This window comes from Etheostoma cragini, chromosome 5, assembly GCF_013103735.1.
Source record: "Etheostoma cragini isolate CJK2018 chromosome 5, CSU_Ecrag_1.0, whole genome shotgun sequence".
NCBI lineage: Eukaryota > Metazoa > Chordata > Actinopteri > Perciformes > Percidae > Etheostoma > Etheostoma cragini.
In genome coordinates this window covers 20,434,632-20,450,548 of record NC_048411.1, presented here as the reverse complement: position 1 = coordinate 20,450,548, position 15,917 = coordinate 20,434,632, and the positions used below count along the sequence as shown (strand labels likewise).

General features: G+C 37.2%; 2 protein-coding genes across 2 annotated transcripts; both read right to left on the bottom strand.

Moving 5' to 3' along the window:
* Nucleotides 1-649: 649 nt before the first annotated feature.
* On the bottom strand, nucleotides 650-6,389 carry cdc45 (CDC45 cell division cycle 45 homolog (S. cerevisiae)). The gene is made up of 18 exons (XM_034872992.1): nucleotides 6,181-6,389; nucleotides 5,916-5,975; nucleotides 5,183-5,275; nucleotides 4,916-5,053; nucleotides 4,587-4,736; nucleotides 4,435-4,493; nucleotides 4,291-4,339; nucleotides 3,998-4,059; nucleotides 3,846-3,896; nucleotides 3,560-3,679; nucleotides 3,314-3,445; nucleotides 2,626-2,724; nucleotides 2,380-2,541; nucleotides 2,130-2,268; nucleotides 1,951-2,034; nucleotides 1,726-1,844; nucleotides 1,254-1,330; nucleotides 650-910 (listed from the first exon to the last, which is right to left on the bottom strand). The coding sequence occupies exons 1-18, from the start codon at nucleotides 6,229-6,231 to the stop codon at nucleotides 846-848; spliced, it is 1,710 nt and encodes a 569-aa protein (XP_034728883.1). The 5' UTR covers nucleotides 6,232-6,389; the 3' UTR covers nucleotides 650-845.
* Nucleotides 6,390-9,985: 3,596 nt separating this feature from the next.
* On the bottom strand, nucleotides 9,986-15,809 carry plpp5 (phospholipid phosphatase 5). The gene is made up of 8 exons (XM_034873035.1): nucleotides 15,647-15,809; nucleotides 14,187-14,327; nucleotides 13,961-14,069; nucleotides 13,215-13,305; nucleotides 13,037-13,100; nucleotides 12,813-12,937; nucleotides 12,027-12,197; nucleotides 9,986-10,359 (listed from the first exon to the last, which is right to left on the bottom strand). The coding sequence occupies exons 2-8, from the start codon at nucleotides 14,255-14,257 to the stop codon at nucleotides 10,190-10,192; spliced, it is 801 nt and encodes a 266-aa protein (XP_034728926.1). The 5' UTR covers nucleotides 14,258-14,327; nucleotides 15,647-15,809; the 3' UTR covers nucleotides 9,986-10,189.
* Nucleotides 15,810-15,917: the final 108 nt, after the last annotated feature.

The window sequence follows — 15,917 nt, the reverse complement described above, 5'->3', positions numbered from 1 at the left end:
TTTCTTGGTATTGGCTGATAACCTGGGTGAGGTATCAAAATCGGTATCGGCAGAGATAACGATAGCGCAACCTCTAAACGTTGAGGAAATATGCTTCAGTACTTATTTTTTCTTATCTCAATTAGCTTGTAATACACCAGGCCATCTTTTACTGAAGGGCAGGACATATCGTCATCTCACACTTCCTTGTTACAGAAAAGGATGTCAGTTCCAACTTCCTTTTTGTTCTTTTAGCAGTGTGGTCTGTAGGCCACTCAATAGTGGTTGGGAAATGAAAAAGGACGTGATTTGGAGTATTTTTACCCTGTGATTTAACTTATGTCTATAATCTCTGACAGCAAACATCTATCCTGCTAAGTGAAATAAAATGAAAACATGTCATCCATATGGAACATGGGATCTCTCCCTTAGAGACTTGGCAGCATGAGCATTTAAAATATATAGAAGGTGTGTCTAAAAACATAAAAGTACCTGCTAACAATATGAATATAAAGAGAAAAGATAAAGTCATATTTATGCAAGACAAAGAGGCAAACAAAGCATTTAAGAAATTTACTAGGATTTATTAAATTTGTTTAAAATATAAAAATGTGATGAACCACTCACAGACATGAATAAAAGACAAATGTTTCAAGAATTTAAAAGCAAAACTAAGACATACACACATTTACAGAAAGACTGTACAATATACACACAAACTCAACAAAAAAAAACAAAAAAAAAACAGAAGATAAAATCATGGATAAAGTTATTGTACTGGTGACACTGTACATGTCTGACATTAAGATGTGAACAGTAGCAGCACTTACACTGTTCAAGACCCAAAAGTCATGCTCCAATCGCTCTCACGACAGGAGGGTGATGAGTGCATCCAGAAACTTGCTCCTGTCATCCGTCTTCAGTTCAATTACTGAAGAAAAACAAAACACAGGTATGAATGAGTCCATGATTGAAGAGACAGTTTACACATCTGTAAGGAACAATGTTTCGGGTAGGAAGGTGGAGAAATATTTAACTAATTTTGGTCTGCATTTGAAACATGACTAATGTGACATTGCTTATAGTGACAAAAAGAACCTGAACTAATGCACAGACCAAAAATCCAATTTGTTTCGTGATGTTTGGCGCTAGAGGCTCTGTTAGAAATGAAGACAAGGCTGTCACCTAGTGTCTGATGGAGAGGCTGACCTCTCCAGATAGAAAACATTTATGAGGAATAAAACCACACATTAGAAAAATAATATCAATCTTACTTGAAGTGTCGAAGTTGTCATGAAGGGTCCTGGAGCTGGTGCTCTCTGCAGCTTTTTCAAATGCTCGACCAAAGAAACTTTTAGAGTAAGAGAAAAGAAGGAGTTGAGAAAATTAAGTAATTTTGGTCGTTCACAACACATGATTAGTTGATTAGTGGATTACAGCAACTATTTTGATAATCAGCTATTCATTCATATTTCAAGTTAAACAAACAATTTTCTGGTGTTGACTTCTCCAATGTGAAGACTGTTCTCTAATTTATATCATTAATTAAATATCTGAGTTTTGGACCTTTGGTCAAATAAAAAAAGCAGTCTGAAGAGTCAACATTAAACTCATTGAATTTAAAACTTAAATTTGTTTGCTAAAGTAATACAAACATACATGTTTTTGTAAATTTGAATAAAACCCAATTATATTGTTATTCGCAATTACTTCTGAAATTTTGAATTGTTACAGCTCTAGTCTTACTTCTTCTTGTCAGATGTTTCAGACTCAGGTGGGATTCCCAGAACAATCACGGTTCCCTTCTCCACGTCCTTGGGAGCAGCCATGATGAGTGGAAGCAGTTTGCAGCGCTTATTTCTTGTCTATCCGACAAAAAACATGTGACACAAACAACAGTGTGTTTTCAGTGCAACTAAAAGCGTATTTTCTGACAGTCTGAATCCAGTTTGATGGCAATAAGATACTTACAGAATGGACAAAAGCCTTCAGGAGGTACTTGCAAAGCAGAGTCAAGGCAATGGGTTTAGAAAATAGCTTCACATCAGGTGTTCCCTACACATGAAAGAACAGCAGGAGGCTTTGAGTTGAGCAAGATATACTGTTGAGAAGCAGCCACACACCCATGCGGGTCATTTAGATACTCGTACCTCCATGAGGTAGCAGTAGAGGAAGGGTCCCTGTGACAAGATGAGGTTGGTACAGATGCAGCTGGCAACAGTCTGCTGAATGGCCATCAGCTTCCTCTTAGCCAGTTCAATACCTGAATGGAGACGCTCGAGGTTACTCCTACACAAAAAGAGAGACCAAGAAGGGACATTTACAGCTTTATCTGGTGATCTTAGGGACATTTGAGAACTCCAAGAGGATCTAGATTTTGGTTTAGTTTCTGCTACAAACCTGGAAAGAGAGTCCAGAGCCTTGATGAAGTTGTCACTGTTGCTCTCATCTTTCTCAGTGCTCTCCAGCAGGGCAGCAGTAGCATGAACCATGTCACTGGCCAGGAAGCGGTTCTTAAAGCCAAAGTGAACACCAAATGTCTGGATTCGGATGTCCTTCAAACTGATGGGGGGGGGGCACAAATAATTTCAGGCTGTCTGTCAATAACTTCATCTAAGCATGTTCAGGTCATTTCTGAATTCATACCCATATTTATTGGAAGACTCCTCAATCACGTCCTTCAGGTTCTCTTTAATCGACATGTCCATTGAGTGGAATTTCTGCCTCACTTGCTTCAGAGGTAGCCTGTTTAAAGGATCATTAGCAAATATCAATCCATTAAAAGAAGTTAGGGAGCTATATTTCATATCACATTAAATTCTGTTTAAAAAGGAACACGCCACCGTTTGTTGAAATAGAGCATATCACGGTCTCCTCTAGCTGTAGATAGGTGGGCCAACGCATTTTTTTGTCTCAGTGCATGCATTGATTTAGTCTGGTGCAACACCAGCAGCACCACTTATTTGGGATTATAATGCGTGGAAACAAAGCCGAAGCACTGTGCCAAATCAATATCTGCCTAGGAAATCTTGTGGTCTGAATATGCATAGCTATTTGTACTCGTGAATATGCAGGCCACAAGAAGCAAATAGGTTGTGTTTTTTTTGTTGGCTCACTTTTAATCACAACATGCTAACCGGCAACATAGGATTACATTCCCTACGCTTAACTAACTAGCGACGACGCAGCACCGGACTAAAACCATGCATGCACAAAGACAAAAAATGCATTGGCAAACCTATCTACAGTTAGGAGAGACTGTGATATGCTATATTTCAACAAACGGTGTGTTCCTTTTTCTGTTGATAGTTTCATTGATGTCTAGGCACGTTACCCCATGTCAGCTAGGAACTCCTGGAGTCTTTTTTGGCCATTTAATGTCCAGAGCTTAAAGTTGCACGATGTGTAACAGGAATTACAAATGCTCTCATACAGGGACCAGTGCTGGTAGAGGGTTAGACGGAGGCTGAAGAAGAGGGTTAAGAAAAACTAAAAAAAAAAGTGATTTCTACCAATTAAGCGTTTGGGGTATAAATATAAAAGATCTACAATGACAACACATCATATGAATTAAGGATACTCGTATTCAAAGGAGATCCTCATGCAGTCGATTGAGAGAGAGTTCTCCTCATCCTCATTTCTGTGGTTGTGCCGGGAAACATGTCGCTGCATTGTGGCGATGTCCGTTACATACTTCATACTTAAAACGAACGAGGCAGACAAGAATAATATAGTATGGGTAACAACATGAAGTAAATACATCTTGTAATAACTGTACTACAGCACTGAGTCCCCTTATTTAATTCTAAAGGAATCAATTGATGTTTTCAAGTATTATGTTTTGAAGTATTAAAAGATGTTCTTACTGTGTGATTTTATCATGAACCCACTGGTCTGTCAGTCCAATGATGGCCCACCTGCAAAGAGAAAACCTTAAGGATCTACATCTAAAAGTCTGTACAAGTCGTGGTGCATTTCCACAATGTTTAGTTAATTTCATTCAAAACACAAATTTTACCAGAGCATGTCCTTGGTGTCTTTAGTTAACACCCACGCCAGCTCAAAAAACATCATTGACGCCTGACAAAAGACACATGAAGAAAAAATATAACCTTCATTATTCAAGAATTCATTCAGGAATAATAACATAATGCAAAATGAACTCCCAATTGTGTATAACGATATCAAAAAGACGGTAAATTTTAACAGTTTTGCAAAGGTTTAACACATTAGATTCATTTTCATGCTCATCTAAGGTTTCCAGAACTCAAAACAAAAAAAGTTGCATGAATTTAAAAACTGTTTACTCACAGAAGTCCCATGATATTCATACTGCTCATAGTCAAACAAGATTTCCCTCCTGAGAAATGGGTGAAACATTAGTGTTGATTTAGTAAATGTGATCACTACATAATAAACACATGATAAACTACACCTCCTTAAAATACACTTCACCTTCGTGCCTCCCACTCCCTCTTCGCTCGCTGTCTTTCTATTCTCCTCTCAACTGCCCCCTGCAATGACATGATTAGTCACACAATCGTTAGTCACGTCATCACCGTTCGCATTAATTTCAGTGATGTATTTTCCTTTTGTTCAATACGTACTTCATCAAATCTTCTCCGTTTCCCAGACGGCTCTGAGCCTTCGTCACTCTCATTTCCAGAGTCCCCTCCTTCTTCGTCATCTTCGTCTCGAAAGATATCATCATATGGGGGCACACCAAGGTCATCATCCTGTTTGATTAGCAGCTTTATCTGTGGATGAGATGAAAGGAGTTAACACAATGTTTCAGAAGTGAAAGTATGGCTGAAATGTTTCAATTGAGTTGTGGTTTAATGTTTTGGTTACACTAAAAACGTCAAGAGCTAAATAGGAGAAAGTACTTAACCACTGAACAATCTAATAAAGACTTAGATTGCTCGTTATCCATCACCTGGGTGTCATTGTAGACATTGACGACATCTACGGGCCGATGAGTGTCACAGATGAAGAAGATGGAGTCATCATCCGGCTGCAGCATCTCAAGAAGGTCAACATTCGCCCCACAGTTGATGAGAACAAAATACCGGAACTACAACAGACCAAACACCCAAATATTACTTTTAGTGTAAAAAGACAGTGTGGCAATCATCATCAGTTCTTCTCTATGTATCCTTCTGTCATTTAGTCACGTCCAAGCTCAGGTCTGATTTGACCATACCTGTTCTTTATGTTCAAGGAAGGCAGTGCCAAGGTCCTGCCAGCCTGTAACTGGCACAAGTGTGTACTGGACCTGGTCACAGTGGAACAGTGCCTGGTAAAAAAAGAAAAAGATACAGCAATTATTGTTGAATTTATAAATTCATCATTAGTTGCACACTACAAAACAAGCACACAAGACAGTGAATTTTCAGCCACTTAAGATGAAACTTGTAAGAAAATGTATAGACAAATCTATAGTATAAATAATATAAATAATTTGATCAGCATTTAATGCGTGTAACCATTAGTTTTATCTCAGGAAATGTGCATTGCCACATTAATTAAATTTGTCAGCTTTTACGTCATCTAAGTAAAATCTGCTGACCAGTGTCAGAGACATGACTAGAGGCATTTCATTACTTTGTTCTCATATTAACAAGCTTCAACAGATCCTGTAGTTCTGTGTCACATCAGTTATTGCACATAACCTACACTATACAAGAAAGGTGCTGCTAAAGTTTCACAAACAACTCACTGAATCAATTAAATAAGAGATATGTTAAGAGACATTATAGCAAAAACTGCTACTTATTGATCAAGTTAAACAAAATACTAAGCTAGTGGTTTCTATTAGAGCATGGCACATGGTATATTACATTTGAGGGGATCTCAGTAAGTACCGTGCCTAAAGAGAGGTAGCCTGAGCCAATGTTTGCTAACAGTTAACGTTAGCTTCCTGCTGGTTGTCTTACCTGTAGTATCTTACAGGCGCAGAGAGCGTCGATGTCTGACGCCACCAGGAGTGCGACTCTCTGAAAGCGATGTAACGTACATGTTTAACGTTAAGTAAGTATAGCATATAAAATAAATACTTTGTATCTAAAATATCATAACTGACTATAAGGTACCTATCCACTAACGTTAAGTAACGTTAGCAAACAGTCGTTCGTGGTTCAAGTTGGCTAGTTAACCTTACGTTCCAGTTAGGTAACGTTGACGGTAGCTCAAACAACTTACCTGGTTGGCAACAACTTCATAAAATTCCTTCCTTATGTCCGTGATAAACATTTTCAAAAATTAAAATGTTTAAAATGAGAACAGACCGGGTTAAATAACGCTAAAGTGGCATGAACAACGGATTATTTTGGTTTGCTGTCACGGCGCCTTCTTTGCTGTTCCTTGTTGGAAATGTGGCGCCAAATCTGCGTCATATCCAACCAATCACTGGAAAGGAATTCACGTATGTCATACACTCGAGGCCACGCCCGCTGTAATGGAGAAAAACATAGAAATGTAAATATTGTATGTCAGTAATTAGCCTGTGTCTATGTTATCTCCTAACAAATGCCAACGTTCTCCGTCTCTGCTGATTGGGAATGATTAAGATTTCTCTTAGCACAGCTACCAGAAGACTTACAACTTTCAGACAAGTTCCCAACTGTGACATCGTCATACGTCGTCCAGATCAGTTGGAGACTGCGCAGTAAAGCCTAGCCATCACAGGAAACGCGATTGAGATACATAGCAGTATATAAAGTAATAATAAATTACTTGCAGCAATTGTACTGTTACTTTAATGTACTATGACCGGGGCCAAACAGCATTCAAACCATTTTATGGACATCACATTAATAGAAATTACTGTTAGATAAATGAGGAACATTTAAACACTGATTTCCACAATCTTGACTGTGATGTTCCTTCAATTCTCCTAATTAAAAAATGTTCAACTCAGTGAATATTTGCACCAGTTATTCTTTTAAATTACGGTTTGTAGGACTTCCCCATATCAAATTAATAAGAAGTACACTGAAATATGAAAATAGAGATTGCAGCTTTAAAACCAAAAATACATTTGAAAATGTGGCTATTCTGCATACATGTATTGCCAAGATATAAGCTGCTTCATAATTTGACTAATACATTTGTACTTTACTCTATTTTTGTTGTTTTATCCGGTTATCCTAGCCACTTTTCAACATGTCCTTCTTATACATTTCATAGTGTCTAAATAAGTACCTGTGTTTATCACAAATTTCTGACTCAAAAGAAAATAAGCAAAGGACAGTGTGTATTGCAAGATTATTTAGAAACATCATTTAGTGGCACCAAAAGAGTTCTTAAAAGCAAAAACATGTACAGTCAGAATATCAGCAAAAGTGGCTGCTATAAAAGCCAAGGCAAATTATGATAAGCATGACATAAATAAAGCAAACAGACAAGTTTTAGTATCATCCCTTGTAATGACAGAAGATCTGAAAGAAACCAGACATAATCCACAACCTGATCCAGTATTCATGTACTGAAAATCAAATAAATTAATAGAAACCGATGGAAATGGATTGGAGATTGATGGGATTTGGAAGGAAGTAATGAAGTAAATATGTTGCTATTTAGCTGTGAAACATGCAGGATTTTCTCAAATTGCAACAAAGGATAATACATGTTTTTGTCTAAAGATCCCCCAGAAAGCCACATGCCTAAAAATAGGATTCCTATTTTCATGAAATAACATGATCGCATTTAAGGTAAACAAACAAATATTCAAAATTCAAGTAAACTCCTACATGCCCCAAAATTAAATACACTTAGACCTATACATCATATCATAACACCTGTAAGATTGACCAAGTAACGTAAGATATTATTTTTGTTTTGTAAAACGTTAGTTATTTCCTCCTCTCAGCTACTCTCTTAACCCCAAATTTTCACATTTGACTCCATCAACAATAACATTTATGGAAAGAAAGATTTTCTGAGGTAATGAAAGGCAGCATGCCACATTTAAACATCATGTAGTATATTCCCAACTGACTCCTAAAAAAGAACAAAGTTCAAACAAAGTGTACATGACAGGGGAGCACATGCAGTATATTATAATTATTTAACTAAGAGTAACAAAGGAATGTAGTAAACAAAGGCACAAATTCATCTGTTTTCTCTGCCAAGTTTGGTCTGAATCCAGCTGCTTGATTCACAGCGAGATGTGTGCTTCGACCCTGCAAAACTTTGGCTGATTGCACACACAAACAGAAACATAAAGAGGTTTGGTCGTTTCTCATGTTTTCAACCTGAAAAAAACAGTCACATGTATGTAACATTGTGATGTTTTTTTCCAATTGAAAACCAATCTTACAAACCCAACGGAAAGATAAAACAGAAACGAAAATTACAGAACAAAAAGACCACAAAAAAATCATGACTGAATCACAGTCAAAGTTAAAGTTGATGAAAACTTTCAGAAAACAAAAAAATAACAGGAGAGAAAACCTCACCAGCCGGAGCACTGGGAGGCTAGCACCATCACCTGAATCTGACCTCACTCAGGAAGATCTGGTGTCCCTGTCACTCCAGCAACTAACCCCTGTACACTTCTTGTGAACTTCCACACTTCAGATGTGTTGGCAGAGGAGCCAGAAGAGTTACGAGAACCAGACCTACAGTCAGCCTGAGACCTTGTGTAGGAAAACCTTCTTTTACAGTCACATTAACTATATTGACAGATGTCCTGTCCAGCTAGAGCGAAGATGTGATTATCATTTGTGTTTGTCATAAAGAAAGTATAGCAAGCACTGCAACAACTGCGACAAGAGATGAGTGGAGCTGCTACATCAGTGCGTTATACTAAGGACTTGGCATATAAACGCTTTCCAGATGTTAAGCAAACAATCTGTGAATGGAAACATTCTAAATATAATATAGGAAGACCGAAAGATTTAAAGCACTCAGAAACAGTGGAGCAATATGGAGATAGATTGAAGATATAAAGCTGACTATGTGTGGTTTTGATAAACCTGCTTTACGTATAAAAGGTGCTTTCAGAGTGGGGTGGGCCAGATGTGCTGCGGGACAATATCAATTTTGTCAAATGTCAGAGATTTTTTATCATGAAGTCTGGTGATATTCCGTAATTTTCTTTTTTGTTTTGAAACAAATCAAAACCAAAACCAACAATAAATTGATCATAATAAATGTTTTCTATAAACAAAAGCCTGAGATATCTTTTTCTTCTGTGCCATTGTCTTTCTTGTTGTCCCAAATCAACTTGGCCACTAAAAGTGTAATCATTACTAAAAATAACCTTTTTGAGCGTGAGTTAACAAAAAAAAGATTTTAGTTATCTAATATCTTAAGTATTCTTTTATATTAGTTGATTAGTCAATGATTTAGTCTGATAAATGTCAAAACTTTAAACTGCTTATACCAACAGTCCAAATCTTATATATTAGATTCCCAATGATAAAAAGTCTTCAAAAAAATATTCACATTAAAGAAGCTGCAAAAACCCAGGGGTTTAACAACCAAAAGAAATGAGTCAGTTATCAAAAGTGTTGTCGATAAACCACATATTTGTTTTGGCATAAAAATTGAGCTCTGATTCTCTTCACCATATATTATTTTCCCAAAAGTCAAGAATGAACATCCATGCACAAACCTCAACCCTGCTTGTTCAAAAAGTTGCAAGTTAACAAATGAATCCCCAAAAAGCGTTCCTACATGAGAAACTGCCTCACAGCAGCTGAGCCAGCGGTTGATGGGCAGTGGACTATTAGTGCAGTGCTTGTGTACTTGACCCGCTCAGCTGTTGTGCAAATTTAAAGTTACTTAATCTTTAGGCACAATACACAGCGTGTGAAGGGCTGGGCCTTCTGGAAAATAATAAAAGTCATCGTATCCATCAGGCTCTTCAATGTTGATAACTTTTACATGTGTTAATGTCGGTTTAGGTTTGGAAACCCACACTTCAAGTTGTTTATGTAGTTGTTAAACTAAAGTTGTTATTTACAGTAACTTTCAAGTGTTTCTGAAATCACTCAGAACAAATGTGGCATAAGTCTTTTTAGTTTAGAAAATACACTATGTCTTACCCTACAAAAAAAAAATCCCACAATACAGTTACAATGGTTGACAATAAACAATAAACATTGACTGCCCAGCCCTATGGGTGTGAAAATTGGAATTTGAAGGATTACCATGTAACCCAGTATGAATGACACCAGTAACAGATACAGAACAGATTGCTGTTCTACAGGGGCAGGATGTAGTTGGAGTTGGCCAGTTTGCGCTCCTGTGCGGCGGGAACAGTCTCTCTGTGACGCAGAGGTCTGTGGCACTCAGCGTCCTGAAGAGGAGGGTAATGTTGTCTGTAACACATCCAGGCAAAGGAGAGGCCCAGCAGAGAACCCACCAATACATCTACATGGAAGAAAGGAAAACAGAAACATTCACACACACACACACACACACACGAGGAGTTTGATTCCACAGCTTCAAATGAATGCTTTCTATATGTTCAACATGTTGGAGCAATATTAACCCTAAAAGAGATTTGATTTAGGTCATGACATCCCATTAACTTAAAAAAGCTTCAAGTTAATCATAATTAATTTATTGTTATATAAACAACAATGACAGAAAATCTTTTGTTGACAATTATTTCAATTGGGTCCCTTTAACAATGCTCATTAAATATGTATAAAAAGTTAAAATATAGATCAACATATTGGTGGATATATTTAAGGTGAAAAAACTGACCTTTTCCCCCCAGAGGACCAAGAAGAACAACTTCCTCAAAAAATGGGAGCATTTACTACAAACACTGAGCATGGCATCTTATCTGGATCTAGACTCATGTTGTGGTTTTAACCATACAATAAATTACTTTTACATTTAGTTTGGCGGCGTGGTTTGGAACAAATCTGAGACTGACTGTCCCTGAGCTCACAAACAAAATTTAATGAACACATATTAAAAACCTAAAAAAACTAAAAGCCAATACAAGAGGCGGCTGGCGAGGTGGTGGGAGTTACAATTCTGAGTAGCAGCGAGGACGCAGAGCTCAGTGTTGTTGTATGCAGACTCAATGGGCACCAAGCGTTTATACGGGCGGCCTAATGTGAGAAATCGCTTGTGGGGAGACCGTATGGAAGACAAGACTATAAAATGACTACCATGCCTGAACTACAGCAAGGCTCCAGAAATCTAAGAACATTGTGGACATTAAATAAGTAGAATACAGACATAAAGCAATAAAACCCCACTTGGTTCTCAAACTTTGCTCGTATTAGTTTTATAGGCTCCTGGTGTAAAATAGCCATGACCAAATTGGCTGTTTTTTGGATTTTATACCTTCCTGGTTAAGTTAATGTTTTACAGATAAAGGGTAAACACTCTATTCCAAATTTGCTTACAACAGAGAAGTGTCAATACTTTGCAAATCAGCTTAGGCTATAAATGCTGTGATGTGTGGAATAAGTTTATGCAACATACTTGTCCCGATACATGTACAATATTTACAAAACTTCACAGAAGAAAGTATATTTGCTTGAAGTGAAAATCTTTTTTATGCAGAAATTTCTTATAAAATATATCAAATTTCAAGTGTCATCCCCTCTGGGATGAGTAACGTGATAGTCAAAAAATGTAATTAATTAAATCAGAAGATGTAACTGTATAAAGTATCCATTGTTTTAGTAGATTGATAGGAGTTGCTACAAAATTATTTCTGACATAATTGTAAAACAATATTATAATAATACATTTTAATCTAGATATAATGCTGAATGCCAAAAAAGTAACAGGTTTGTAACAGAGTTGTTTCCCCAATTGAAAAACAAAAACAGTCAGAGTTGTGTTTTCCTGTGCCAGAAGAAAATTGTGTGGCTGACATAATACTGCTATACAGGTCGCTGTAAGTCGATTTAAGGAAATAATCAATCAACTCACAACCTAAATTGTCATATTTCTTCAATCAACATGAAAAACCTTAAAATGATCCTAGCAACAGCTACCAGTCAATAGTGTCGACATTTTTCACACATCCTCCTTCACCGTGTCCCTCTAACCCATCTTCTGCTACTGACCTTGCCAGTGGTGTTTGTAGTCGCAGGTTCTGGAGAGGGCGATCACAGTGGCAATGAGTAAAGGTGTGAGAAAGGCACACAGCCGCCACGCTCTGCCTCGGCCTGCTGCACTGAAGCAGCGCAGCTTTCCTGCGATGTACAGCGCTGTGAAACCCAAACCTGCAAAGGCAACTGGGGGCGAGGAGAAAGGAAGGAAAGGGTGATCAGAGCCAGAGAAAGTTTTATAAAAGGGGATGGAGAGAACTCGAAAACAAAACAGCAAAAAGGAGAAGGGGCAAGGATTAGAGATGGGGAGTAACGTACAATGCTATCTTTCTTATACAACAAAATAAAAGCCTAGAGACTAAAACCAGCTTATAATAGTTTTGAATTTTCAATTTCATTCTTAGTTAGTTTTCATTGTGTGTTTGCTAGTTTTAGTTTAGTTTCAGTTTCTTTAGTTTTTATATATTTAGTTTTTCATTTTTGTTTGCAACACAGTAGAAATACACTATGCTATAGCTAAAAAACTAAAACTAAAATGATTTACTTAATTTTTATTTTATTTATTAGTTAGTAGTTTTTGAACCTGGTAATATAGTTCCAGTTTAGTTTTCATTTAGTTTTAGTTTACTAAAACTATTTTTCACTGCTTGTTTTCATTTTAGTTGAATATAATAACCCTAAGGCTAAAATACACTTCCATACATCTATTGTCCCACTTTGTGTATTTGTTGTTTGTCCTTGTTGCCTGCTGATGAAAATGTACCAGCTACTGATGCTTAATCAACCTTAAAAGGCCCTTACAGGAAGAGTGCCCGCTGGGAAAGCTCTTCCTGCCCTCCATGACTACATCTGGGTCACCGCTGCAGCGCAACTCCAGATTCATCTGACCGTCTGGGAAACAGCGATAGAAGAAGTCTGGTCGTGGCCTGGGGCACGGGACAAACACAGAGAAGACATATTTAGGCTTTTATTCACTTTGGCACTGGGTTTCATCATCATTTGCCATGTTTGTGTACAATGTTTACCTGCCAACAACAAGTTTGATGACGTTGGTGAAAACTCCGTTCAGCACCAGAGTCAAAGTCACAGCTGGAGAACAGAGAGAAACAGAAGTGAGTCTTTAAAAAAAAAAAAAAAAAGGCAAAAAACTAGTTGACATTTTTGTTTTAATATGGAAAAAAAAGATATTTGCAGCTTTCGTACCCAGCGAGGCTTCTTTTAGATCTCCCCGCTCCGACTTCATCAGGAAGGTGAAAACCAGGATCACAATCAGCGGGGTGAAAACCGCCACACTCTAATGGAGATATAGAGAGAGGAGAGAAATACTTATCCACTTTAAGCCAGATGCATGTTTGTAAGCAAGTACATACATTAATAACTCAATTTAACTACAAATTGCTTACACCTAAAATTCTACAAATGTTAAAACTTTTGGGAAAGCACGCAAACATTTTTTTTAAAATTTCTATTTATTTCAATACAGAGTGAAATTCAACCAGCACAGCCTTGTATGAGTAAAATGAAATATATGGCAATACTGCATTGATGTCCACCATCTCTGCCATAGTGATGTCCTTGCTGTGGAGTACTGCATTTAAAAAAAATCTGCTGCACTTTATCACACAATGAAACTGAAGTTTTTGATATTCACTATGGTAATTACCTCATCTGATGTCAAACCCTGAACATGAGACCAGTGGATGTGTGGAAGGCAGGAAATTAATCTAAAAACGTATGATTTTCTTTAGAGAATGGTGGTCAACATGATGTAAACTAAGATTATTGTGCTAAAAGAAACATTGGTAAGGTCATTTAAATACAGTAAGAGGAGGAAAGTAAATTCAGATACACTGATTGTTGTCTGGGGTGAGGTATGAGGGGGAAAACACTGCATTAAGGGATATATTATGTTCCATTTTAACTCAGAGGTGTGCAGCCATATTACTTACAAACATAAGAAAAGTGGGAACATGGTCTCTCTCCACACGATGGTATTTATACAACCACATCTCCTCTGGCTGGATCTCACGGTAGAAAGGAGGAAGCTGCTCCGTCACACTACACCAACACAAAACAGCTACGTTTGTTTTCTCATCACTTAAAAGAATGCCTGCTTTTTAAAATAATAGAGCCATTAAGCAATGATGAAAATTATTCAAAGTGGGATATACTTACAGGAAAACGATAAACAGCGCCATCCGGATGGACATTTCCGACAGGAAACCATGAAGAAGCCTCCTCTTCATTTTTGCTCTTAGAGTGGACTTCAGCCAACAGCAAACATTGTCACTCCACTTTCAATTAACTTAACTGGGACTAGAAAAAAAGACGAAGAACAGAGTTTAAATTGATGTCATAAATTTGGGTGTTGAAAGAACAACAACAAAAACTAGTGACTAATGAGCTCATATTTCATTAGTTAAAGAGATTGTGAGTGTACAAAAAGTAAGAAAACAGTCAATTTAATTCCTTTATACATTATACACATATACAGAGTCATAAAGACAAATTAATTTAAAAGTACACATTTGCTATATATAATTCTGATGGATTATTGGACAAAAATAATAAACGGTCTTTGCTTTAAAACACACACACACACACACACACACACACACACACACACACACACACACACACACACACACACACACACACACACACACACACACACACACACACACACACGTGTTTTCAGTAAGTCTGACTGTAAGACCTGTTTTTAGGACTGTGTGAGAAAGCAGAGACTGAACTCATCTGACATCTTCCTGATACTGATATTATATTTGTTATGATGGGATATTTCTATCACTCCTATCACAACCTGTATCACCCAACTGATATTGGATTTTTGAGCACAAGACCGGTAAAACAACATTTCTTATTGACTAATATTTACACTGGTACTGATAAACTATATCTATGAAAAGTTATTATTAGTTGATATGTCAATTTATAAGCCTGTAAACATAGCTTTCCCCCCAACAAACAAACTGAATTTTAACATTTATACAGATATCAGTGTAAAAGCGGAGAAAAGATCTTTGTGGATTTAGGATGTACATCTATGCATCCCTAGGTCTCAAATCAAAGGCAAGTGTAAAACCAATACAATTTCACAAGAAGCTTTACAGTTCCACATCAGCAGTGGTTATTCACCCTTGCCCCTTAGTAATTATTGTCTATAAAAATTAGGGGAAAAAAATAATTAAAAAAACGTAAATATAAATATTCTGCGTTCTACCAAGTAGCCTATCTCCACCACTTTTACTCTCAGTATATAGCTGGTGAAATACTGGTAAAGATAACGTTGAGTATCTTAACATTTTCCTCTTCATTTAAGCCCCTGCCCTGTTTAAAACCTGATATAAAGGCCAACATGGTGCACCTTCCAGGCGATGCACACATTTAAAAGCTGTTATTTAATTGAATATAACATCAAGCCTGTTTTATGCTCTAAATGCTCAGTTTCAGCCAATATACAGAACAAGACAAACAAGCTAACATTAGGTGCCTGTGTTGTAGAAACCAGATGTTAGCAGCCTGAGCTAAGCTAGCTGGCAACATCTGTCAAAGAAGACATCTCTGGCCCATTTCCGCATTGTCAAACATGGAATCCCAGCTCCGTTACTAACCTTTAACAAGTCGTTATTTTATCTCTTAATCCTCATATTAACGTGTGCAGTTAACATGAAATAGGCCTTAGCATCCTCTGCCGTTCCTGCCGTAAATCGCACATTTGAGAAGAAACAAGGATGCCACGGAGGAGATGAGCGCTACGTGAAGCTTAAGGCTTTATATGAGTTACTTCTGGTTAACGATTTTCAAAATAAAGGTATGTAGATAAATGTACAAATGTAATTTGAGAAAATAATGTCAACTATAGCGCTTGCTCTTGAGATTTCG